This window comes from Phalacrocorax carbo, chromosome 1 (genome assembly GCF_963921805.1).
Source record: "Phalacrocorax carbo chromosome 1, bPhaCar2.1, whole genome shotgun sequence".
Classification (NCBI taxonomy): Eukaryota; Metazoa; Chordata; class Aves; order Suliformes; family Phalacrocoracidae; genus Phalacrocorax; species Phalacrocorax carbo.
The window spans coordinates 184,116,517-184,143,912 of NC_087513.1; the positions used below are offsets into that span (position 1 = coordinate 184,116,517).

Here is a 27,396-nt window from a genome sequence, read left to right on the forward strand (position 1 = left end):
CTCAGCTTGATCTTTACAGTATTCTTGAAGTTACAAAGTCGTATTCACCAAAAGAAACTTAATTTCTCAGTCTGCATGCACTCATTAAACAGGTCACACACCCCCAACTTATTGGTGCTCACATCCTGACCTTTGAAGTACAGCTAGAGTGCCAGGGTTAATTCGATGAATGCCATCAAGAATAACAAGCTTTCCTTCCAGGGCAGCAGTAACAAGTGGTGATGGTCTCCAAGCAGTGTCTCCATTAGGAAGAGTATACCTTTGCTGTAGCAAATCTCTAGCTGTCATATCCTGTAAGTATCAATTCAACAGAAGAATATATTCATGCTCTATTTTCTTCATCTACAAGCACATGCTTTCTCCTTAAAAAACTGCACTCTGTTTTTCCTGAGAATATACCCGAAGATTAGCAGAAAATCTTCAATTACTTTCCCAAATTGTATTAGAAATACACACATGAATCTACACACACACTATGTTAAATAGTCTTTGGAAGTCCTAGACTTGCCAATATCACCTCTTTGAAACAAGAACAAGAGCCGTTTTTTCCCCCATAAAAATAATGCAAGCATACAACAACTTGTACACAGCTTTGTGTACAGAAGGGGGCAGCAATTTACACTTGGAACAAACATAGAAGTCACCTGAAAGAGCAAAGATTTCATCATTAACCTTGAACACAAACCATCATGACATTCCACCTCTCAGCCGGAAAATGCAGTGGAAGCATCAGAGAATAAAGGACAGAGTAAGAAAGAAGCCAGTAACACACAAAATATTAACAGTACATAGCATATCACAAAATAATGCTTATGGGATAAATCAAAACCAAAGGCGAAATCTAGCATATCCTCCAGCACCCATATTTTAGATGTTCCATTATAACAGGTAAAGCCCTAGAGCAACGAAGACGTAATAGCCATTCTGTGACCTGGAAGATGAAATTCCTTCCTCAGGCTGTGCTATTAACACAACTTAACCTAAAATCAGATAAGAAAAATATTTTCTATTGTAGCTGTAGCTTTTGCATATGTACTTTTCACAACTATAAACCCTTTGAACTTTGATGAATAAAAATAGTACACATTACATCATACGACCTGAATCATTTCCTCTTTCTACATTTCCTTAAAAGCCTTAAAATAACAGGACAAAGTCTGATTCCTTCAGTGCTTCCACATTTGTAAAATTTAAAGTTCCACATTCAAATCCACAAAACCAGAGTGGATCTTTACTGTTGTATTTCTGTTTTTTCACTGCTGTGTTTGCCCTTTTCTATTTTATTAACGAATCAGACTAAAACCAGAACGTGAAACTTTTTTATCAAAGCTAGAGAAAAATGCGGTTTTAGGACTTGCATCAGAAGTGTGCATTCAGTAGCTAGTAAATGCTGTATATCTGAATATTTAACTAACACACCATCTGATAATTCACCTCTAGAAGAATGAAACAACTTACAGTACGAATTGATTGGGAACCTAGTGTGCTATATAGAATGTCCATCTGTAACTCCAAGAACCACTTGAGAACCACGTGTTAATTTTCTGGAGATAAACTCAGAAGTGTATTTTGCTGCAAAATAATTTCTGATATATAAAATGAATGTTTATATTGTAATTTAAATGGTTGAATGAGATTCAATTTAAGTGATGCATTAAAAAGAAGTATCATCTGATAACACGTGTGCAGTTTCTGTAAGGGATTTGTTTTATGGCAAAGTACCTGCCCAGTGATTTTTTGTTTCTATTTATTTACTCTAAAGCAATTTTTAATATATTATTTTGAGAATATAACATTGAGACATAGTGTTATAATACTCTAACATTAAAAATCCTTCCCTTTGGAGGGGAGGCAATAGAAGTATATAAAATTTTTCTGCCCCTTATTTTGGGCAAAGCAATATTCTGCTTTGTGAAACAAAATACACACATTGTATTGCCTTGCAAAACAAAATGCTTATTTTAATTTGTAATAGTCATTGTAACTTACGTGTTTTACACTGCATTGTGTATTTTCTAAAATATTTTGTATGAAGGAAAAGAGAAGTTTAGGAAAGAAAACAAGCAGGATAACTTCTGTTCTGCTCCCTTTAGCAGCTATAGCAATACAATCCTCCAACCTAGCCATTTCTCATGGCTTGCAGTGCTAATCATGTTCTTGGCAATTATGAGGTGAAAAAAATGTACGTTTCCTGCTTTTCATGCCAATTTGGACTCTTATTTTGTTAGTATTTCTCAACTAAAAAAATTGGAAGGAATTTGTAAAGAAAAATTATGAGGTCATGCAAAAAAAAAACACTAAAGGAAAAAAATTAATCCTAGAAACAAAAACACCACAGTACACAAACACTAGTAATGTGCTTTAAAAGCTGGTTTTGCTGGAGAAGAAAAGCAGCAGGTTACTGGAAAACTGTTATAACATCACTTTGAATATTGTTTTTTTTCCCCCCGAAACTCTGGGGGGGAGAAAATATTTCATTTTAAAAAATTTAAACCACAAGTTCCCTAACAATGGTACATAAAGAACTAGCTGGCTGCACCTTCTCGTTTTTTGTTGTTTAACTGCATTAAGAGACGACTTAAAAACAAACCTTTCCTAATCAGGATGAGTTTCCTTTGTCAGTGATTTGCCTACACGGAATTGCATATAGTGAGAAATCTGTATAACGACATCAGATATCACAAGTGAAACATGAATCGTTCTCTAAGCCAACTGTTAGTATAATAGACTATCTACGTGCTCGAAAGGCTTGGGAACCCTTGGTTTAGGCAAATTTGATTATCATCTCACAACATAAAAGCTTTCAGAGTTTTTTTTCCTGTGAAATCAATATAAAGAGCTATGCCTTTTCACACTATTCAAGCCCTTAAATCAACTTCAGACTGAAAGAATGATGAAGCAAATATTAAAAGTAAACATTACATATATAAAAAATATAAGAATTCATCTCTTCACAGAGCCTGAAGAAAAACAGTGCTATTGCTTCAGACCAAGGATAAGTGCCCCAGTACTTATTTTTGTGCCTGCAGAAATTAATGGAAAATAAAGATGAACCATAGGACAAATAAAATCTTCCTTAATTTGAGAAATGGATTTAGGACAATATGGTGTGTGTTTCAAAAAAATGAAAAGACACCTTTTTGTATGAAGTAGAAAAATCTCCTACATTTACAGCATTATCAGAGTTCTCATAGCCTTCATTGCTGAATTACTGCATGAATTAATACATTTAACATGTATTCAGTTTTTATACACTGCTTCCTGTAAAAACTTTTGAGATTATGTAAGACATTGTACATAGGAAATACCTCTATGTATAGATGCACATGTGGATCTTACATTGGCTTTTCTACACAGGAATTTATAGTGAACAACGAGCTCAGTCATTTATTTGCCTTAGTGATACTGTTTGATATCACCAAAAAGCCTTTCTCTAAAAACTCTCTGCCCTTTGAACTTGATCAAACCCTGGTGAAACCAAAGGAAAGGTTAATTTCAGTGGGAAATAATTCAAAGCTTTCACCTAGATTTGATTTCTGTAGGAATTACAGACCTCTCTGAAAGACAGACATTTACTGAGTAACTAATGTCATTGTCAGCTCTCCTCATTCGTCTCCAAAAAGGAAATCTTCTGCTCCCATCCAATTAAGCCATACTAATTAAAGGTAGAATGTTGAAAAAACAGTGGCCATACTTTTAAACCAAATAATTGACTAATTTTGCTGGTAAGTATCCAATATTCTATTGCGTGCAACAAACCAAGGGTTAGGGTGTGCTTGTCCTTAAGCAGGTTTGTCAAGCTGCAAAAACTTATTTTCCTGGGATGATTTAGAAATGTATTTATAGTGACAAGTGCAGAGAGGAGCATGCAGGCTAGCTGGACACACTCAGTTCTGGCTCAGGAACTATGCACCTACCTTAATATACCTCTCTACAGAAGCTAATAGGTGCTGCTGGGAATCCAGATGTATTACTATGAGCATAACATTGCACTGTTGAGGCTATGTAGCTTTGGAACCCAAATCTGCTTGCACCTAGCCTCTTTGAAGTGTAAGAAAAGTGCACAAGTCATCTGTCTGACTCCATCTATGCAGACACAGTTTCAGAGTCTGAGCCTTTATCAGCTGAGGCCACACGGGGAAGGAAAAGCAGTTGGATCCTGCCTGGGGAGGTTCTCAACAGTGCAGGAAAACATAAAATGTCTTTTATTATCTTTCTTTTTTCATCATCAGTAATACTTCTCTTTTTTAGTTTTCCCTCACTTTTTGTCTGTTTCAGCCCTTCGACCTCACCACCCATTTCTCAGTGTCTCTCTCTCCCCACATGGCATTGCACTTCCAAATCAGCTACCATTGCCACTTTTTCCTTTGGATGTCTCCATGCTGGCCAGCAATAATTTAAAGAAGCGAAGGGATGGAAGAAAGACCAATATATTACATTAAATCTGATGCTAATGTTCCCCAGCAGCATTACCAATTAACACTTAAAACTGTAAATCCTGTGATATTTGGTGTATTTTGACCCACAAGGTCATGGGAGACTCTTGACTTCATATTTTGTTTGAGAGTGTTTTCATTCCTCAAGGTTATGGAGAAAACCTTACACGTGTGATCTCCACTGTGAAAAGCTAGCAGATTAATGAATTCTACTTTTTAATCTTCTAATTTTTCAGTTTATGTCATGAAGTTAGAGTGTATTAAGATCTAAGACTGACAAATCCTTCCAAACATACACTGAGTGACCACTGGCTATGGGAGATCACTGTTAAGCATGACAGAGCTTGCAGTTTGCAAAAAAAACCCCTCTAGTGCTGTGAGAGAGCCTGAAGCACTGTCTGGATGAAATAAAAGGGGAAAACCCTAAACATACAGCATTCCCACTGCGTCATGTTTACCATACTCCGTGACAACTGACAGCTCCAAAGCCTTCATTCCCTTATTATACTGGATGTCCAGCCTTCCTGGAACCATTACTACTACTCTATGTTAATCTTTTAAAATATAAACTGTACATTTTACTCAGTAAAAGCATTCACTCTTCCCTTACTTTTTCAATTACTGTAAGTTTCTTCCTGCAACTGATGGAAAAAGCAGCTACAACAATAAGCTCCTTGCCACCACCATGAAAGCCTATGGATGCCCTTTACACTTCTGCAGTTCTTCCTTCTTGTCATTTTATCCCATCAGTGCCATTCTAAGGCAACTATGTCAATGTCTCACAGTGGTAATGCACACTCCTCCCCAGATTTATCTTTAAAGCTACATCTGTGCTAAGACACAACATAAATAAATTAGCAATTTATTTATAGATTTATAATTTATGCATTATAATTTATAAATTAGGCTAGGGCTGAAGAATATTACTCTGTTTGTTATAGCACCTATGAATAATTAAGTTAATATTCATTGAATGTAATATGTATATATTGCATTTAAATACCAGCCCTCGTTTTTTATTTCTAGGATGCAACATTTTTGAACACGGATCCTTATCTTTTAATCTCTACCGCAACACAGTCCCTCCACAACTGTAATCATCAGACTAAACAGAAATGTAAAAAAAAAGGCACAAAAATCTATAATATTGACTTAAATTCCACATTAGCCATCAAAAAAAAAAAAGAAAAAGAAAAAGAAAACCATGTGAGAGGGTATTAGGCAATCCTGACAGAAGCAGCATCAAAGAAACCCAGGAAGACAGATTAAGCCTATGGAACATGAGATCCCCCACAGACATAAAACGCATTATGTATTCTCCATATGATAAAGAAACTGTCTTCCATAATAATAAAAAAGTAGTCTTGATAATGGAGAATTCCATTATAAGATGAAATAGCATATGGACAAACGGGGGGGGGGGGGGGGGAAAGTAAAGACAAAAGGTTTTCCGCAGACATTCAACATGCATGAATTACAAGTGCTCACCACTCTGACCTAAAGGCAGGAAACACTTCAAAAGGGGGAAAAAAATCCAAAAAGGAGAATACACAAAAGACAAATTTTTCTTTATGACACTCAACCATGCCAAATCACAGAATGAGTCGTCAATTCTCTGTGGCTAGGAGAAAGACCACTGTGTTAAATAACTCTCCTTACATTTTTTTCAGATTACCTCTTTCACATTCACAATGAAGTAAATAAAATCAAAGAAAAGCAATATCAGGGCCAGTTTATATGTAATAACGCTGTACTATCTATATTGATGCACAGTACCCCCTCCGTTTAGACCCGCAGTAAGAAGAGATTTTAGATGAACATTCTATCAGAGAGAGTAAAAAATGCTCTATAATCATCAGAAAACTTTGCTGTCTTTGAAATCTTTGGTATCTTTTTTTTACCCCATATCAGTGATCATCAGTGACTTTAAAAGCTGCAACTGTATACGAACATAGCTGCAGCTTTTAAAATCACAGAGAGACACAAAGATACACAAAGAATCAATGACTTGTGTATTATATTTTTATCATATTTAACGCTGGGCCATCAACAGATAGTTTACTTACCTGGTACAGCATGATAGGTTCTATGCTGTATCCCAGCATATCAGCAAACTCCTTAGCAATAACTGTTTTGCCACAGCCCTAAAATGTTAAAAAATAAGAGCTAGATTACATTCTAAGGAACATGGGGAAGGAGGGAAAAAAGAAATTTAAATTCTTACTTTTCCTCCAATTAAACACATATCTTTAACCATATGGGACTGCATCATTTCTGCCAATAGTTGATTATGGCTGGAAGTCCTTATGAAAGTATCTGATCGAGGATGCTTTTTTAACAGCCCAGTCCCAGCTGGAACCTATAAGGGGGGGAAAAAAAATTAAAATGCTAAATAAGCTATACTATGATAACTCTAGGCTTTGTGTGGACTGGGTTACACTTCTCCAAAACTAATATTTTGCTGATGATTGTCATCCATCAAATCTAACTCTCTCACTTAAAAAACATTAAATAGTAATTTCTAATAGACAACCTTCTTCACACCTCCTTCACCCACTCTTCATTAAAAAAAAAACAAAACACAACAAAACCAAACCAACAAACAAACAAAAAAAACCACCAAAAACCAAAACCCAACCCCAAACAAAATGTTAATTCAATTACAGCATTGGGGTCTGCAAAGAATTTGAGGCTGTTTGTGCTAGAGACAAAATATAGAAATCACCAACATTTATTGCTCATCAGAGAAACATGGAAGAGAAAGAGCAATTTGTACTGTGAAAATCTGAAGAAGCTACTTTGACCGGAACATTGGAGAGTTTCAATCGTTCCCCGCATTAAGGCACTTGCTCTATTTCCACCTTCCATTCTAGTCTAGGAACCGTTTCACCTGCAAACTCCTTATGCCCTCCTGTTCCCAGGGAGACATTCTACGGATGTATTTTCAGAAGGTACCACTTACACGTGAAATGAAAACAAAAACCTTCCTCTCAAAAAAAAAAAGAGTTGAATCAGGTCCCTACAGACTCACTTCTTTTCTGACAAGCCTATTTGCTGCCATTCCTCTTTTTACTTTGTCATGGTACAAACTCTGAGGATATTCCTCAGCAATGTTAACATAATCTCTCTCTGACTCCCACTAATTCACCTCATTTACAGACTCTCTATGCTCTCCAAATTCAGCCTTAACTTCAAATTCTCAGATCAGCATCTGTTTCCTGAATAAGACCTTATTTCACCACCTAGCAGGTCATAAACTTCATTGGAAGAAACTCACAGCTAATCATATTTGATGTGATTACTTTTGTTCCATTTTCCCAACATCCTGTGTCGGAACATTACCAAGGACTCATTAGATTTTATTTGAAGTGTAGACAAAGACAGACTATTGTTTTTATTAAAAGAAAAAGGGAAAGCAGCACCAAGAGCATCACAAGTACTCTCTGCTATTGTAATCCAATAAAAAATTATGAAATTTAGAGGTTTTGCTTTCATCCATTATTTAGCATTTCTTTTAACACAGGAACTTAAATGAAACACAGGTAGGAAAGTATGAGTTTATCTAGAAATAAAACCTTGTGCATCCATAATATAATATTCCAGCATCGAAATGCTTTTCTAATAAATGTGTTACACTACCAAAAAATATTCAATGCAAATTTTAGTATCAAGTGTAACTGTCAAATTCTCAGTGAGATGAAACCAAGTTAATGATATCTAAAACCATATATAGTTAGATGAATATACAAATTCATACCTGGAATGTCACTTCTTTTTCACCGATCTGGACAGTTACATCAGCCTGGAAGGGTTTGTTTCCATGTACACTTTCTACTTTTGTAATGTTTCTGGGAAGCAAGTGGCTTTCTGAATCCTGAAGCTCAAAACGCTGTAGAATTAAGGGGTGAGGGAAATTAATTATTAAATACAGCCTTCTGTTTCTTAAAGCTGTTCGTTCTGAAAACAGGGCCAGAAGCATATTGAAGATTAATTGCTTGTGAAGTCCTAAATCCATTTAGTTCAACTTTTACTTTGCATACGTATGTTCACATTTTCCTTGGTCTATATATTCTACATTTAAAACCAAAGCAAAAAGATCATATACCATCTTCTGGCTGTAGTGACAGATGTAAAGTGAAAATGTTACATGGTGACTTTGCCAAGTCTTAGCTTGACAGACTGAAATAATAAGAGAAACTGATGATAGCCTTTAGCATGTGTAATAATAGATCACCTATCTCTGCAGGTCATTATAACCAATTGTAGATTTAAACATCTGGCTACCAATAAAAATAACCATCAAACATTATGTTTACTTAGCTCCACAGCCTTATCATACAATGAAAATTGAGGACAACCTGTACAAATTAAGCCTTCAGCATGTTCTGGGTATACCAAGGACAAAAAAAACCCAGTACATTTGTCTTCCTAGTCCTCTTTTGAGCATTGTACTCTCTTTTTTATGTTGTATATAGGAAATATGAAAACTATCTAAAAAGTTCTGTAAAAAGTCTATTTTGTTGGGGAAGGGGAAATCATATCAGGGGGTTTTATGCATAAAAAAGCCACTAACTGAAATTAATGAACTCATAGAGCCATTTTATTCAAAGGAGTGAATGCTGAGCAGCCAAGACAAAAAAGTATTAGAATTGTTAGGAGATATATTTTTTTTAAAACAGAAGTCACTAATGTAAAATAATCCTTAAAAAGCATGCAGTTTTATTACTACCAGGATTCACAGCACTGACTATAGAAGTTTAGAAAGAAATTGTAAATTCCCATTCTGGGACAAGAGCCTACAAAATTTCATGTTTGAACATGAATTTAAGATAAATGTGCTTCAGTAAAAGGCTGCACCAAATTATATCCTTATTGTAGCAGCTCAGCCTACTTTAGATACCATTAAACATTTAAACAACAGAGGACAGGAATGCCTACTGAGTAGTATCTCACACTGATTCTGTGAAATGGACTACAGATGTTCTCACTCATATGTTCATTAATAAATTGTAATGTTCTTACTCAGTTAATGGTATTTTGGATAGGGCCAAAGCTGCTCATACACAAAATTGTGAACTGCTTGTACACTAAAATCCCTTAATCAGATACCAACAAAAGAAAAAACTGTGAGCAAGCAAGATGATTATCTGCACCCGCAGCCTCTGTAAGTGCAAGTGGTTTGACAGTCCGTAATTATCAGGCTAGATTCTGCATGCCTAGAAATATGTGAGAAAAGGCAAACTGTAAAAATCAGAAAAAAAAAGAAGAGGAGGAATTCTGACCACTTGGAAGTATCTAATGATCAGCAATGTCTCAGCATGGAAACTGGAAAGAATACACCGCTGATCCAGCTGGGCAAAGGAACAGAGAGCTTAAATGAGATGTATTTGTAGATAACCACTACGCTGAACCTACAAGACAGCTAAGCTATCCAAAAGAGGCATCCAAAGGCAATGGATCTTTCTTGAAGATTCTCTGCATGGGAAGGAAAGAGAATTTTTCAAGGAACACGAGGACTGAACCATTTCACAAGAAGCAAATTATGAACTGCAAGCTCAAGATGAAGTCTGAAGGACAGATTCCACCACAATGGTATGTATTGGCACTAAGAGCATTCATTAATGCAAAACCCCAAAGATTATAAATTGCTTTGGGGTGAATTGAAGAGAAACAAATCCTTCCTTACACCAAAAGTTACAACAGAATTATCTTAGTATTGAACAGAATTGTCTAGACAAGAATGAAGATTCCAGTTTTCTGAACTATTAGCCCAGTCTCTATGAGAGAGTGCCTATGTAGTCTGAAGATTCTCTACTGCAAGGCAGGGAAACAGGTTTCGAGAAGGAGGTCAAGTAAGATTAAAGGGGGTGTGCAAATAATACAAATATGAGCCAAAGGGAACAAACAAGCTTTTATATTAATAAGATCGAGACAGTAAACACATAATTCATCAAGGCATAAAAAATGAAGACAAATTCTAGAAGGGTCTTAGAGTGAAGTTAAACACTTGGATAGTAGGCTAAAAGGGACTTGCTCATTTATTAAGACAAATCTGATCTATATGTTGTTTCTAAAATCTGATGGGAAGATTCTCTTGATTAGAAGGTAAAACAAACCGAAACAAAACAGTGGGTGTTTCCAACACTGGGGACAAAAAAGGCACACAAAAGGCATGTATGTGAGAATTAAAAAAGCAAACCCCAAACTCCTGATGAATCTGAAGTAAATACTAAAAGCCTATGGAACAATGGATAAATAAGTGTAGAACAGTTGGAGTCTATTATGAGCCACCAAACTCAGCCTAGATGAAGATGACCAGTTCTATAAATGCCTATCAGCAGCATACAGGAGAGAAAACTTCAACACTGGGAGATATCATATCATATGCACTTAAGTTTATTGTTTTGGAATGTTTAACTGAAGGCTGTTTTCCTTGAAAGCAGCAATTCCTCTGTATCTAAATCTTGTAGAGAAAAAGCTTAAATGAACTTTTACTTATTTTTTGCAATCATATTTCAAATGTTCATCTGTCAGTCAAAATAATTTGTCATGCCAATATCTCACTCAAGTACAGAACGATTTTAAAGGCCAGAATTCAAACCATGTAATATTTTCCTTTGCAAGATCTGCTAAGTTTAAGACCTTCCTTAAGAATCAGAATAGAAATTGACTTCTATTTAAAACTATTTCTGTTTCCAAAGTGCAGAAACTTCAAAGAAGAGTACACAAAGGCACATGGTTCTCAAGTTTATTTTGGTACTTCTGTACAACTGTCTGTTGCAAACTAACGAACTAATGAATGTTGCGAAGTGTAGCACTTGTACAAATGTTCTGTATGATAAGCAACTCTCAAGATCACTGCTGACGCTGGAGTAGTGTGTAATCCATAAACACTTTTTTCTATGCTAATTAGTTTGACACAAGGAGCCACATTTTTATCAAATTAAAAACTTGGCTGACAGGCGGAGTTAAGCCTAAACCAGGTTTTAACTTCAACTAGATCCACTCAACAAGAGGTTTGCATTCCAAAGCATCTTTACAAATCCAAGACTAATACCATAACAAACTGCTTTCACTCACAGGAAAGGTGTAAGTCAATATTTCACATTAATTCATTATCAGAATAAGAATGAAGACGAATACCTAGGTCTTGGTGGAGTCTCAGTGAGCAAGGAGGCACAAAAGGAAAAGATTTACCCAAGCTGAAGATTATGTTTGGGAAGACAGTGCTTGGAGAATATGATCTCTTCAAGAAATATGCACAGGGTCTAACAGCTGCCAAAACTAGCTGTTTAGCCTAACCGCTGGCTACCTCGCTTCTCAGCTCTGACAGCTGACTGGAAGGGAAGACGTCCTGAAATTAAGACAGTTATCAGCTGGATTACTACTTCCCCATATTTGCCTCCAAGTTTGATGCCTAAACTTTACAGTTTATTATATGAAACTTGGTTTTATTTTCTTTAAATATTAGTTGATACTAAGAAGTTATTCAATTCACACAAATTAACCCATCAATTGCAATACACTTCAAGTATCTATTTTTTCAACTCTTGGTAGATCCCAGTTAAGATGAGTATTTCCTAACAGTATTCTGTTACACAGAGAGAAATATTCAGTGGCAAATATTAGCTGGACACTCTTTGGAAATCTGTAGGAAGGTAGAGTAAGAAACCACCTTGGCTTCTGCCAGACTCCTCTCCCTCACGTTTCTCATGGAATGGAAAAAAAAATATTATTCATATTTAATACAGTTCTGGCACTGCTGTTACTGAAATATCATTATAAACAGAAGTTCCTCAGTAGAACCAGTTATTTTCTGTATTTCTTAAGATTCATTGCTTAACCAGATTTTTTGGGTGCAAACAGAATAAAATTCCAACTAAGATTTTATGTACTTATTGACATAATGGGACACGTTTGTGTAAGTAATGATGAGGAAGAGTATCAAGAAAAAAACAAAAATTAACACAGAAAAATGAAAATGATAAGGAGTTATTTAAAAGTAGACAATCATTGAGAAAGAAGATTTTACTAGTCAAAACAACTTGTCTCAAACAGGAAGCAAAAGCATACACAACACATAAGATTAAAGAAATGGAAAATGGAGGAAGCTCATGGTACTGAACATAAAGACATTCACCATTTGTAACTGATAGGGGAAACAGAATGACAAAGGATTTAAAATAAAGGCATATTAAGAACAGAAGTGACTGTCACTGCTCTGCTAACAGATAGAAGTCTATTTCCACCCAGACCATGGTTCTTACGGGCAACTTCAATCACCCTGACATGTGGTGGAAGGGTAACACAGCATGACACAATCAATCTAGATTTCTGAGGCTGCCTAGAATAATGTCTCAGCGCAGGTGCTGCACAGGCTAGGCAGGGGTGATGCACAGATGGCTCCTGCCATTCACAAACAAGGAGCAATTGGTTGTGGATGCGGCAATCAATGGCAGCACTGGCTGTAGCAACCATGAAATAATGGAGTTCAAATCCTGAGGGGGATTGATGAAGGCAAGTAACAGACTACACGTGCTGGATTTCAGGCCAGATTGGCTTATTCAGAGAAGTGGTAGGTAGGACCCCAAAGGAGGCAGCTTTGAAGGTTCATGAAAGCTAGCAGGTCATTTAGGACAACCTCCTTCAAATGCAAGCACTCTCCATCTCAAAACTCAGGAAAACAAGTAGGTGGCCAGCCCAGTAAAACAGAATACAGGACTGAGCTCCAATGCAAAAAGGGAGCATATGCGAGGTGTCAGCAGGGATGGGCTACAAACATTTCCCTGACACACAGACTTGGTTTTAGGAAAAACAAAAATTCACTAGCTACGAAGCTGGTTATTTCTAAATACGTGTGTACACAAAACTTATAATTTTCAGGACTGAAAGAGCTGGGTAAGATGCTGTAAGCTGTGAATGCTGATTTTCAGCAACATACATAACTTCTACAACATATTCAAAAATTAAAGGAAGCCAGCACCGTGCTAAAGTTTTAAAAGGACAAACGGAATAACCCAGCATAATTAGAGGTGCTGTAAGCTATTATTACACATGGATCTGACTAACAACAAGCAACAAAAGGCTCTTAAAAGTCAGATGCCAGAGTTATTCTTTAAGCATTTAACTACCTTAACCCTATAAGTAGCTAATTTCAAGTTAATTAACCACTTACCAAGTGATGGTTTTTCTGTAGTTTTGAACAGAGGTCTAAATATTCTACAGAACATAGAGGTTTCACTTTTCACTATAATGAAATCTACTAGCTTATGATGTTTGTTTTTTTTTTAAAAAAAAATATGCTGTTTTAGCATCAGCAATCATGTAGCCATTTAGTTTAAGATTTCTATTTTTTACAGGAGTAGCGAAGTAACATTAGTCAGGAGAACTACTGTCATAATCCCATCAGTCCCTGGAATTATAATATATTTGTGCAATACTTACTTTTAATGCATCTTCGACTGCAGTCCTGCCTTCCTTTCCAAGGAAAACCTTATAGGGGTAAAGCCGGTCAATAACACGCTGGACTGACATCATAGGAAAGGAATCCTAATTCAAATTAAAAAAAAGAAAAAGAAAAAAAAAAGAATTATTGGCTCATTCTATCATCAGCCATTAACCTGAAAATCCTGTATAGCGCTGAACTTAAAACAAAACTGTAAGGGTAATATACAAATGACTGCTGCATGCAGTATTCATATGTCAAAACAAGCATGTCATGTGCAATTCATTATAATTTAAATGTCTAAAGTAGATCAGAACAACTATGTCCTAAAAATTACTTTCTTTCCTGTGCATGAATGGAAGCTACAGTGACTGGCTCTGATACCTAAAAACGTTTAAGGTTAGGAGAGGCAAATCCCTCCACAGGTAGTTTCACAGGAGTTTCATAGTACTACTAGAAGAGAATCAATATGAGAATAAATCTATATTATAATAATTATCTACTCATTCACAGCAATTTCTAGTATTTAATTTTGATTCTACTACATTGTACAGATTCTAGTTAATAATTTCCTAGAAATTTCTGAACAATTTGCTCGAAACTGTTTTGTTTTGAAATGAGTTACTAAGCATGCTTGCACTTTCTACACAAGACTGAAAACAGCTGGGCTTTTTTTTGCTATCTCCTTGTTAGTTTTAAGTACTAACTCTTTTGTCAGTTGCTTTCTGAACTAGACAGATTCAATTATTTTGCCACAGTAATAGAGAAAGAAATGGATGTGCATTTAAGAATACTCAAGACACATATGCACAAACCTTTTCATGGTGGAAAAGAGTGTTTCAAAACCCCTAAAGTAATGCTTGTATTTTTCAAAAAACAATTGTGAATTTTTAATGACTACTTGTGTGCAACACCAGGGAAAAACATTAGTGGACTGGCACTACTTCTTTAAGCCTTTAAAGTAAGTAAAAAGTAAATAATATAATTCAAATAAAACCAACTGATTTTCAGTTATACGCTTGGATTTACATAGGCACCCAACTGAAAGAAGAGTTGTTCTAGAAATTAAATCAGGAGATGCATATTTAATGATATGCATAATTCAATTCATACTTATAATCAGTAATACTATTTATAATGTTCCATATTAAAAAAAGATCAGTAAAAATAAACCATTTAAGGCACTGTAGTAAATGTACTACTTAAAGGATCAGGGAGCCCTTTATTGCATTTTAAAAGCTCTCTGTCTATATATAAAGTCATCACATATAATTTGTCCACATTATCTCAAATTAATAATAATTACAGTGGCATGTACAAAATTAGCCTCTTCAGAACAGCACCCTACTAAAAAAAATTCTCCCTTTCAGCAGGCAGGAGTTTTCAACCTAAGAAATACATTTGGGGATTGTGTGAATCCCTGATAAAAGATAAGAAGCTACTCATTACAATGCATTCCCTCCACACTTTCAAACAGTTAAATCAACCAAGCTAGAAGAGGAGGATGGCAGTGACCCAGCATGCAAAGGAAAAATGCTTTAGCTAGAATCACTGAGAACAGTCGGCTTAGAAAACCAAGTGATTAAAACTAATTCTAAAAGAAACAGTTCTCGTCTACCTAAAAAAGACACTGTCATACAACGATAACACTTCACATTCTCTAATGTAAAATAAAATGCTTCCTTCGTTACATAGTTTAGATAATAGCTTAAGACTCATTTTCTTTCCATTACTCTGAAACCCATCTGGCATTCATTTAAAAATAATTTTTCACTACAGGGCTCAAAGAATAAAAAGTTACAATTTATTTTAAAATCCAACATGTATTTCTTTCCTAAAGCCCTCCAAATACCATTTAGTTTCTCTGAACTTGAATTTTAATCACTTCTTAACATCTGATGTAGTATCACTAATTCAGAAAAAAATTATGTCTGCAGGTATCCAGCACAACTGAGGGGACTGAGTAACAGCACAGTTACACAAGTAATTAGTATGCTTTAATGTACATAATCCAACAAAATACATCAAAATAATTCGTCACTGAGCAGTATCATAGGTAAAATGATTGCATAAGAGACAAAGAATTATCTTAAGAGTTCTTTCTACAGATACCTGCACCTTGAAGAGAGGGTTTGAGAAGCTGTCCTGGTATTTTACCTTCCTGGGCTGACCATATCTGCATGCAAAAGGGTACCAACCCCTCTCTCATTATAAAGATCTCATCTCCCTGACTTCCTTCAGGAGGTACCTTCTGTTTTCACTTTGGCTTTTTACCATGCAATTATAAAGTCCAAGGGACAAAAGCCTGTCAGGGAAAGCAGAAAGACTGCCACAGCTTTAGTCCTGACCTGCCTGATCTGCCACTGTGAATTCAGCAAGTGTGTACAACTGTTATATTTCCCTATGGTCTGTAGCTATCAGAAAGTATTGCATCTTCAGGTATGCACAGCCTGCATCTTCAGGTAACCCTCTATGTCTCTGTTTATTCTAAATCCACTAGCCAAGCCAAAGACCTAATGTAGGCTTCATCTCATAAAATGTAACTATCTCTTGAATACCCAAATTCAAAGAGTTGTTTTGAGTCATTCTAGGTGTCACTGGAGAGTAATAGGTGTCTTTGTAATGAAAAAAATCTGATTTACATGCATACCTTTAAATCAGAAGCACTTTTAGGTTGTGACGTTTATTTCTCTCCACTGACTATCTCAGTGTCATCAGGTAAACTGTAGATTCCCCTGAAGTCTGGTAAGATGATTTAGCAGAGCAAACTATTTTGAGCACTAAAATACATTTAAACACATCACAGATCTTGTGCCATGCCATACTTTGTCCTTCAGTATTGTGTTAAATACTTGGTTAAAGTATTACCCAGGGATACCTGACTGGGGCTTTTCTCCCTCAAACCGTCCCTAGGTTTTTCAGGCTTATTTTACAAATGTTCACGTTAACTGTCTTGTAAAAACACAAATAATCCAGATCTAATTTTGAGAAATTTTAAGCCGATACAGTTTCACAGCACATGTGTATGCACATACCAAAATCTGAACTGCAGCCGATAAGCTGTCTAAAGGAAAATCTGGAAGTCCCAATGTAGAAGATTCTTGAGAGCATAGAGTCGTAGCAAAAGACAGCAGCTGAGAAATTCTGCATAGGAAAAAGTAATTACAGAGTTTTATACATGCTATCTATATTTAAAATACTAAAGCCTAAAAAGTTAAATACAGTGTAAGATGCTGAAACTATTTCTGAGCACAAATAAGTAAGGTGTGATTGAAGTTCTAAAGCATTAAGGATTCATTATATGAAGGCTGCATACAAAAAGCCGTGTGAACATACACCCACACATATTAAAAAGCTTCTTCAGTTCTGGTCTCTATGCAGTGATAGAAGACACAAAAATAGCAAGGAGTCCTGAAAGGACATTGCTTTTCTTCATTCATTCCATTTTTATTTTTTCAATTATGAAAAATTACCTCTCTGTGGAAATGTTTGATCCAATTGAATATAACAGCTGAAGATGGTCCTGAAAATAGAACATAAAATCACAGAGTAAATTAATTTTGGGATCATACTGTGGGTCACAGCTCATGATGTATGAGGCATTTTCTATTTTTCCCTCTAATTTAGACATGAGGGGTCTACTCACTCACTGACACAGAATTAATTTTATTTTAAAAAAGGAAGAAAGATTATAAAATCTTTCTTTTAGAGTTATATGTTTTATGTAAGTTGTTTTTCTGCTGCAGCACTCCTTGGCAGCTTTAAGCCTGCTTTTCAGGAATTTATTAGGCCCCAGTATGAAAAGTACCCTTTAAGATAAATTTATTACCCAAGGACTCTTTTCAGAGGTGAGGTAAGTAAAACATAACGTCAAAATATTAGCTTTACTCAGTACAGATAATCCAACTCCTCTGCTAAGACACTTACCTTAAAAGGCAGATGATAAACATCTCTAGCTTGAAAACGAGAGCGAAGAGGCGGATCCAAAGGGTTACCAGAGTATTTCGGTACTGGCAGGCCCAATGCTATCACTCGAAAATCTTCACTAACCCGAACAATCTTCCATGAATCTAACTCTGCTTTTGTATGATCCTAAATTAATTAAAAGAAAGAAACAAGAAAAAAAGAAAACTTACATCATTAAGAACGTACGATGACTAAGCTGCAGATTGACTAACGGCCCTGGTCCTTCAGCCTAAATGGGATAATGTTTTCATCTTTCATCCCGAGGGGCCTGAAAGCATTGAACTAGTCAAATTTGTGGATGGTAGAAGCAAGTTTTTCCAAAATGAACTTAGACAAAATGCTTGATTGGGTGCAGCTTTCAGGCCTGTAGCAATTTGACCAAAGATCCCACAGATGGTTCAAGTTGAAAAGGTATCACTACAACATTGTTTTCACAAAGAATAGAAAATAAACAGACCACAAAATTTATTGTATTCTAAAATATTACAAGTGGGTTACCGTGAGCAAATATTTTTTCTTCTTTTTCCCCATCTTACAACTGTAAAGGAGATTAAAATCTGCATTTTAAAAAACTCATTTACAAATTATGCTTTATTACATGCAATAATTCAAAACTAGGCTCCTTCCCAAGGACATTAAATATTGTATTTCAGTTGTTGTCATGTAAAAGATTCATTGCATACAAAAAACGCACTCTTTACTCTTCCCACATCACAGTTAAGTCTTCCTTGAAACCATACCTGAGTACATTTCCTGCAGACCCAGATGTATAGTAATTATTCACACAGGAGAAGAGAACATGAACATCAGCTTATATAATACAATATGCCACAAACAGCAAAGCAACAATATTAGATTTAGTATTGTAGCAAGATTTATTTAATTCATATACTATTAGCAGTGTGCCTGAGGCACTGATTTTGAAACATTTTATCATTAGAAAAGTGTTAAAAAGGAAAAAAGAGAAGAGGAAGATGCTTTGCATAATTGCAGCTAAATCCTGCCTAAGTTTGAATTCTCATTTTCGGTCTTTAAATACAATTACATTTTAAAAGCTTGCTTTTAAAATATAATAATAATTCTTCTAACAACTGCATCTACTAATTAAATATCATAAAAATGTTTTTGGAAAAGGCATGGAACAGAAATATTGTAACCACAGATGAGAGGCATAAGAAACAATTACATATTTTCAGAAATCCACTACAGTACTTCAGCATAGTTGGCAACTTCATACAAATCGGGATCAATGACAGAAGGCGTATCACAGATTTCCTCCCTGTGCCACATGGGTCTGAATTATATACCTAACCACAGTTAGGTATGACAGACGGAAACACAAGTGAGCAGGGGTCAGACTGTTACAGGAGGCTGACAGGTACGTGATCAGAAACTACAATGCATGAAAGTAAGATGCAGAGTACTACTGGAAACTGTCTAATGAAATTTATTTAGGTCCCCAAAAGCCTGAAAAGTATCCACTCCAATTTAAGCAGTAGGACTCAACGCCCAAAAAAGAAGGAAAATGGCTGAAGTAGCAATGGCAGCAGACACTAAAATCCCACTCCCTATCAAAAGAAAATTCTCTAACCACTTCCCATAATTTAGATTGGCTGTTTACAAATACTTTTGTAAATTAAAGGCAAGACAGCACTGATGAATTGTGTCACTCTTCTTGACTTATTTTTTTTGGTATCCTAACATTTTAAAAGCTTAGCAACGAGGCTATTGCAATGTTGAAGCATTACCTGAACTTCATGAGACCAATTTCAACTTAAATCTCTTTTCACAAGTACATTTTGGTTACTCCCACATTGTGGCTTTCACATTTCAGAAACATACAGGTTTCATAAAGGTTAAAAATGGGCTACCCTTTCATGTGGACAGACAAGATATAGATGAAAATTTTTTTGCTGCTGTTGAAAGCAGTAGTTTGATTTCTCACATAGTTTTCACCCTGCCTATTTCATCCCACAGAACATCCCAGAAAAAAAAAACAGTTGAGATTTCCCCCATTTCTCTCATACATACTCTCCCCTTCATAATCATGTTTCAGCACTATCAAGGAAAACAAAAATGGAAAATCCAAACAGCATTTCCATACCTGCAGAAGTTTGTCGTAACGCTCTGCAGACATAAGAAAACGGCCATCTTCAAGCTGCATTTCCCTATTCTCCAGCAAATTGTTTAACACTGGCAGTACGTTCCGCTCAGCCTTCTCCAAACCTTCCAGCACAAGGATTCTGCCTTCGGTAGCCGCACGAACTGCACACTTTTCAAAATGCAAACCCAATATTATAGTAGAAATAAACATTACATATCTCATTAAATCCTGCTGAAAAAGAACCCCCAGGTGCTTCCCGAAACAGTATTCCTTTCTGTAAGAATCAATAAGATTCACATCAGTAGTGATCAGGAAGAGTGACAGCTGATTGCCTTAACAGCACTACACACTCATGAGCTGGACTTTTACCTCCTAACTATTATAGGGATTGACCAAAATAAGTTCCAGTATTTTGTAACAACAGAATAAAATACAAAACCTTGCAGATGTTTTAGTGTATACCCAGTATATATTAATATGTGATACCTCTTCTTTTTTATGTTGCCTAATATTTTGTGTTTTTCAGGTATTTTAACATCATCTAACAATTCTGGGACAGCTATTTATACAGAAAACATACTATCAAGATGGTTTTACGTATTTGCAATTATATTAAAATATTTAGAAAAAAGCCAGATTTTCCTTTGGATTGCTCCAGTTATGCACCACTGTAATTCATCCTCAATACATTGCTAGAACCAAACATAGATGATAAAAGCAAAATAGTGCAATAAATAATCAGATGTTAAAAAATGTGACGAAATTAAAAAGACTCAGAATTATATTCCCTGACTGAACATGGTCTGCTACAAAACCAGAATAAAAATGTAACCATTAACTTGCTAATCCTTTGGAGCCTCTGGAATAGAAAGTTCTTTTCCGTATTTCACTTTATTAGTTGTTTATATATGGCTGTTTATTTAAGTGCATAACACGGAGCCAAAATGTAAAACTAAACTCTGGTGCTAGTAATATTGTGCAACTTTCTTGCAGTCAATGACATTCACTCAGGTAAATTAACTACACTTCATATCTAATATTCACAATTATTGTCCATAAAAAGACTCAGAAAGTCAATGCATTCTCATCTACTTCCAATTTGCAGAAGTTTAATCAGATAATAATGGGGCAGGTTTAGGCACAGGCAACATTCAGAGGCACCAAAGAGTCTTCCTTTGCATTCCTATTACAATTTAACACAATTTTAGACACAAGCATGGTTGCAAAGGGAGAACAAATGAAATCTCTTCCCAGCATGTCTCTTATAAACTCCTACAGAATAACCTGTCATATGATGCTAGATGGAAATCTCTGATGAATACAATACATGCCAAAAACTGGGACACACAGAAAGAAGGAAAATACAAGAACGAATAATGAAGAGGTACCAGAATACAAAAATAAAAAGAACGAAAATAAGAATTACATATGAAACCAGATGTATAAAGGACAAAAGCATATAAGCATAAACTAGAAACAAAGACCAGTTCGGCACAAATGAATTGTTACATGGTACAAAATATACAACAGAATAGGAGATCCATCCGAGAAGATAATGAAGACACTAAATGATAAGACTAATTTAGATGCTTCTTATGCACAGTAGAGAAGCATAAACAACTACTGGCAAATTAGCCATAACATAAGCTTTTCACATCATTATTAAGATGGAAATAATTGCTGTATCTAATCTAGATTCAAGCAAGCATTACCGAAAAAGGTCCTCACAAATCCTGGTACACATCTCCAGACCAAGTTCACTTCTCTGAAAGTCATTCTGTTTTACTACCTAGCCTCATAATCAGTCTCTGAGGAACCTGGAACAATCCCGTTAAACAAGTAGTAGTCCTCAGATTATTTCTCTTCCACTGAATCACCAAATCTTTCCAAAAGTAATCAGTATGTGAATTTTTTTTTTTTTTGGTAGTGATAATTCAGGACATCATACTCTACTAAGAAGCAATATAAAATTCCTCTCTCCTCATGCCATACAATTTCTACACAGGACAAATTTTGTACTAACATTATTCTCTAGGAAGGTCACTGGTCAAGTCAAAAATCTGCTCCAACCTGATGGAATAGAAAACCTGAGTCTCCAGCGGCCAGTCCAATACCTGGCATGAATAGAATGCTATTTTGTCTAAACGTAGTTTGGAGATACAGCCAGAATATGCTTCAACAAACAATTTATTTGCCAAGTTGGTTGGATTCTGCATATTATAAGTCTACAAAGACTTTATGACTGAGTTTTACTAGCCAGAGGAAAATACACATTTTGTTCATATGGTTTCAAAATATTTTGAGTATCCATAGAATCTTGTTGACTCATGTTGAGATATGCACACTACAGATGAAGGCTTGCTGAAATAACAGGCTTCCAGTGTCAACATAAATCTCTCTCCTGAACTTGTACCTGAAGGCAATCTGCTGTAGGGGTAGGCAGCAAATATCAGGAAGTATATAACAACCATTAACTTCAAGAACGAAGATGGTCCCCATTAGCAGTGGAATCTTGAGAAGCAGCCTACTACGTTACGTTGCCTGCTGACCATCAGCTTACAGGATCAAAATTTAAAAAGTATACAGTTTCCAAAGCTTGGAAACTATTTGAAGTTTTTATTCAAAATTCTATTGCTCAGTTCAATTATATTTCAAAAGATGGTCTTTGCCTACCTATATGTACCTTTTATAATCAGCTGCAGGAACGGCTGCATGCACAACCATGGTTTTTCCCTTCTAAATCAAAAGACACCCCATAACAATGACAACACCAACACCACCTGGGTGTTAATTTACCCTGATTGGCTTTCTTCCAAATTGTGCTCCTCATATATGTTCAACGCTTATCTGAAATCCTGGAAATTGTTCTCCAAAATACAATGAAATACATGCACAATTCATTTACCTTAAAGTTCTTGTGTTAAATAGCATAAAGTCTGCTCTTAAGACCAAAACAGCTGTGTATCTCTGGCTGAACTATGACTACTTCTGTATTCTGGTTGGTAATGAGTAATAAGTTTTTGAATAAGCTAGGCATACTACAAGGCATCCTCTGAATCATTATTTCAGTTTTATCTGTGTATTGATGGATTGGTATGGAAACTAAAACACATTAAAAAATCAGAGGAAGGAAAGCAAGTTTGCAAGCTGTCACTGAAAATCATTTTTTTAAAATGCTTCCAAGAAACAAATCTTCATAATTCTATAATGAAAACCCAGAAATAGCTGTGCTACCTCCCTCTTTCACTAGCCTTGTTTGTTCCAAATGTTTAACATAAAACACAATTTGACAGGGGGAGGACTTATATTGTGCAACCTTGATGATAAACCTGAGATTAAATATATTAATTCTTGTTAAAAGGCCGAGAGGGATTTGTTAAATGTTTACTTTCAGATTTATTCTAACTGCAGCGAGTGACTATTTTGCTCGTCAGAGGAGGACAGATGTTGCTGCCTCCCACCCGTGCTCCTAGGGCTCTGGGAGGATGGTAACCTGGATACCTGCTCCAGAGAATACCTGCAGCTACCACAAGCTGGGAGCAGAAACCCTTCACACAGTGCTGCTCTCATAGTAATGGTTTTATGCAACAAATACGTATCACAGATTGCTTACCATGGTTTCACACTGCACTTACAAAAATATATTTTTATCTTTAAAGGCAAAAACACCTTAGGAACAAAATTACCCTAAGCAGACTTTCATTGCCTTTCCTGTAGTTGAACCATGGTGAGCTCCTCCACTTGAGCAGTGCAACATATGACAACTGCAGGAAACCGTAAACCCCATTTTTGACATAAATAAGCACACGGATGAAGTTTTAAAGTGTCAGAAAGGCAAGAAGGAGAAAAAAAAGCTCACCACAATGCACATACTGAAATGTACAAACACCAGACAGAGGAGGACACTTTTATAAAGCTAACCAAAACAGTTTGTAAAAGCACAAGAAATTTTAACAGTATAGCTTAAAATACCAGAACTGAAATGGTAGTTATCTTTTCTCAGGGAAATGCATACTGTAAACCAGAAAACTCTGGTCACCCTGAAATCCATGAGGAAGGTTCTCAGGGAACTCTAAAGGGCTTTAATTTTTCAGACCCGAGCATCACTCTGAATATGATATACAATCTACATTTCAGAATCGTATTTAAACAACGCTGCTGGGAATTGCTGAACTGTAATCAGTATGTGAGTGTGTTTTTTTAAGGAGCTACCTCAAGCTATGTTTGTTTTTAGAAGATGACTTGCCCCTGGTCTGAAAAGTAGATCCCTGTAATGACAACTCAAGCACAGCAACCAAAACTACAACGTAGAAAAACAACAGAACAAGTAGTTCAGTGAACACGAGAACTAATGAGGTAAGGTTTCCCTGCATCTGCAGCCTACATTTCAGATGTCCCTTCCAACATAATATCTTCTTCCCACCACCCACACAATATCCCACACGAACTCATCCACCCAAGTCTTTCCATTCACTCCTGTATCTCATAAACATCCCAACAATGATATGTCCAGATGTCTCTCATGGTGAAAAGAGATCCTTACCAACCATCTGGTAAAGACAACACAAAACTTTGTCTGGTTTTGAGCTAACATGATGTTGACTGGCTGCAGCAGACTAACAGAACTTGAACTACTAAATCCTTGGTGCAGCCTGTCTTCCGGGGATGGGAGGCGGACATTAATTTGACTCCCAAATAGCTACCAAAGCTGCCAAGCTACCAAATATCACAGAACTCAGAAGAAATTGATATCTTCTAAATTTCTTTCCACAGGTTAAGTAAAATTATTCAAATTATTCAAATTTAAATCATTAAAACTAACCAACAAGTAAAAGATACTACAAAAGATGCTACAAAAGAAATTACAGAGATGCAGAATGGAGAGTGCTATGAGCTTTTACTCATCATTTTACCGGGAAAGGAAGAGGACATTAACCAAGACTTGTAATTTACTGTAAGTGCCTCAGGTTATTCTTTTAAGAAGATGCAACAGAACTAATAAGATCATCAAGTTTTATAATACTTATATGGAAATAGGAAATTATCTAGAAATTTAGAGACAGTCTAAAGATAGATGTACAAACAGATGTTGAGGGCAGGGGCAGTGAAGCATATAAGGCTGTCTCCTACTGGGGAATCTGCTTTGCTAGATTTTAAAAATATCTGTAGAATAAACAGCATGTCTAATGGTATGCCTCTACCAAAGAATATCTTTCAATATATTTGTTTAGCTTTTAGGCCTCTTAATTCCTTAGTTATTATTTTCTCTCATGAGTTGAGCAAACAAGAAAGCTGTTGAGCAATGCTGAAATTGATGACTGTTTAATGGACAGAAGCGACAACATACCTCCTCCAAAATAAAAGTACTGTCAAAAATTAAATAGTAAGATTACAGGCTATTAAAAGCCATGTTCAACCAATTTCAAAGCAACAATGTCAACTTTTCATAAAAACTTACTTTTATCTTTTTCCTTAAATATTTGTAAAATCTCGTGTTAGTTGTTTAAAATAACATGTATTTAATAAGAAAAGTTCTGACTGTATAATGCTGTTCAAAGGTGAGATTACAAATAGACCTGCTATCCATTTAAAATGCGTATTCTATTTTTTGTTACAAAATTTTTCACTTTGTAGATGATGATGAACTGTAGTTTTACATTTTACAATTTAGGCCACAAAAATACTGAGTTACATATATTCCAAATGTGATGTTTAGGTTTTATTAAAATCAATATAATAGTAACTCATGTTGTTAGTCAAATTTAAAAAGTAACTTAAGAACTAAATAATTCAACCTTTTTCTCTGCCTGGAATGGAAGGGGGGGGCTACATCTTCACTATTCAGCCTACGTCCCTGCTGAGTTAATCAAGTGTTTTCTGGGTGGGTTTTATAGCTAATTTTTCCCCTTGAGGTTAAGAAAATTACAGGGCAAGTTGCATTTAATATTGTTATTCACTCCTTCTTTATAATTAAAAAAAAAAAAAGGCAGAGTAATTGCAGTACACCAGAGCACCATCAGCCAGCTAGTTAATATCTAAAGAGAGACTCCAGCTGTCCAGCAGTAGTTGATGTTTCAGTGAGGAAAAATGGCTTGAACTGGTGAGCACCTAATTCATGATGCAACACGATGGACCATGGCACAGACAGAAAGAAAAGCAACTAAAAAAGCAACAACCTGAATTTATTGGAGGTTTGAATCAGAAAACTAGGCTAGAAAAGTTTACCCTACAAAGTGAATCGACATATGATAAGATCATAAATATGTTAACATGACAAGAGCTGGAACAGTCTTTCATTTCATAGTAACTGATTTTAGCTTACCCAGTCATTGATTTCAGCTTCCACCAGACATTTTTTTTTTTCTTTTTTTGAACTAGCACTTGTCAAATGATTTGTTTTATTTCCATCACCCCTTCCCCTACCATGACAGTCAGGTGTTTTTGCAACAGTGCCTGCAAACCGTATTTAGAAGAGATGATGTCCCCACCTCAGCAGGATCTGCCCATTTTAGCTGCTTTACACAAGGTATATGAGTACAACAGTACATTTCATTAAGTATGTGAAACATTTTGCATCTTGGGGAGAGAGCAGGCCCAGGTGCAAGCAATCTGAGTTTCTGAGGAGATTTACCCATGTAAATATTGACAAACAAAAAAACCTAGGAGTTTTTATCTTCATTCTATACAACTCTTGTCTTCTGGACAAGAATAATGGAGATGGGTAATTTAAATTTTTCCTCCTGATGAGTAGCAGAATAAAAAGGAAATTAAGTACGTGACAAGTATCTAAAAATAAACATAGAATCACAGAATCATAGAATCAGTAAGGTTGGAAAAGACCCTTAAGATCATCGAGTCCAACCGCTAACCTATCACTGCCATGTCCACCACTAAACCATACACTCAAGCACCACATCTACCCTTCTTTTAAATACCTCCAGGGATGGAGACTCAACCACCTCCCTGGGCAGCCGGTTCCAATGCCTGACAACCCTTTCTGTGAAGAAGTTTTTCCTAATATCCAACCTAAACTTCCCCTGGCACAGCTTGAGGCCATTTCCTCTCATCCTATCACTTGTTACTAGGGAGAAGAGTCTGTCCCCCACCTCACTACAACCTCCTTTCAGGTAGTTGTAGAGAGCAATAAGGTCTCCCCCCTCAGCCTCCTCTTCTCCAGGCTAAACAACCCCAATTCCCTCAGCCACTCCTCATAAGACTTGTTCTCCAAACCCTTCACCAACTTCATTGCCCTTCTCTGGACACACTCCAGCACCTCCATGTCCTTCTTGTAGTGAGGGGCCCAAAACTGAACACAGTACTCAAGGTGCAGCCTCACCAGTGCCGAGTACAGGGGCACCTCCCTGCTCCTTCTGGCCACACTATTCCTGATACAAGCCAGGATGCCATTGGCCTTCTTGGCCACCTGGGCACACTGCTGGCTCACG

The 27,396-nt window shown here is 36.1% G+C and overlaps 1 protein-coding gene across 2 annotated transcripts in view; it reads right to left on the reverse strand.

Moving 5' to 3' along the window:
- VWA8 (von Willebrand factor A domain containing 8) overlaps positions 1-27,396 on the reverse strand; it is a 195,603-nt gene that overhangs the window by 138,104 nt on the left and 30,103 nt on the right. For both annotated transcript variants that reach the window (XM_064440807.1, XM_064440806.1), the window contains exons 5-13: positions 19,952-20,119; positions 17,809-17,973; positions 17,355-17,404; positions 16,917-17,025; positions 13,881-13,985; positions 8,194-8,325; positions 6,661-6,795; positions 6,503-6,580; positions 131-291 (exon numbers count right to left, since the gene is read on the reverse strand). In XM_064440807.1, coding sequence (XP_064296877.1) covers positions 131-291; positions 6,503-6,580; positions 6,661-6,795; positions 8,194-8,325; positions 13,881-13,985; positions 16,917-17,025; positions 17,355-17,404; positions 17,809-17,973; positions 19,952-20,119 — 1,103 coding nt within the window. The remainder of the gene's footprint in view (positions 1-130; positions 292-6,502; positions 6,581-6,660; positions 6,796-8,193; positions 8,326-13,880; positions 13,986-16,916; positions 17,026-17,354; positions 17,405-17,808; positions 17,974-19,951; positions 20,120-27,396) is intronic.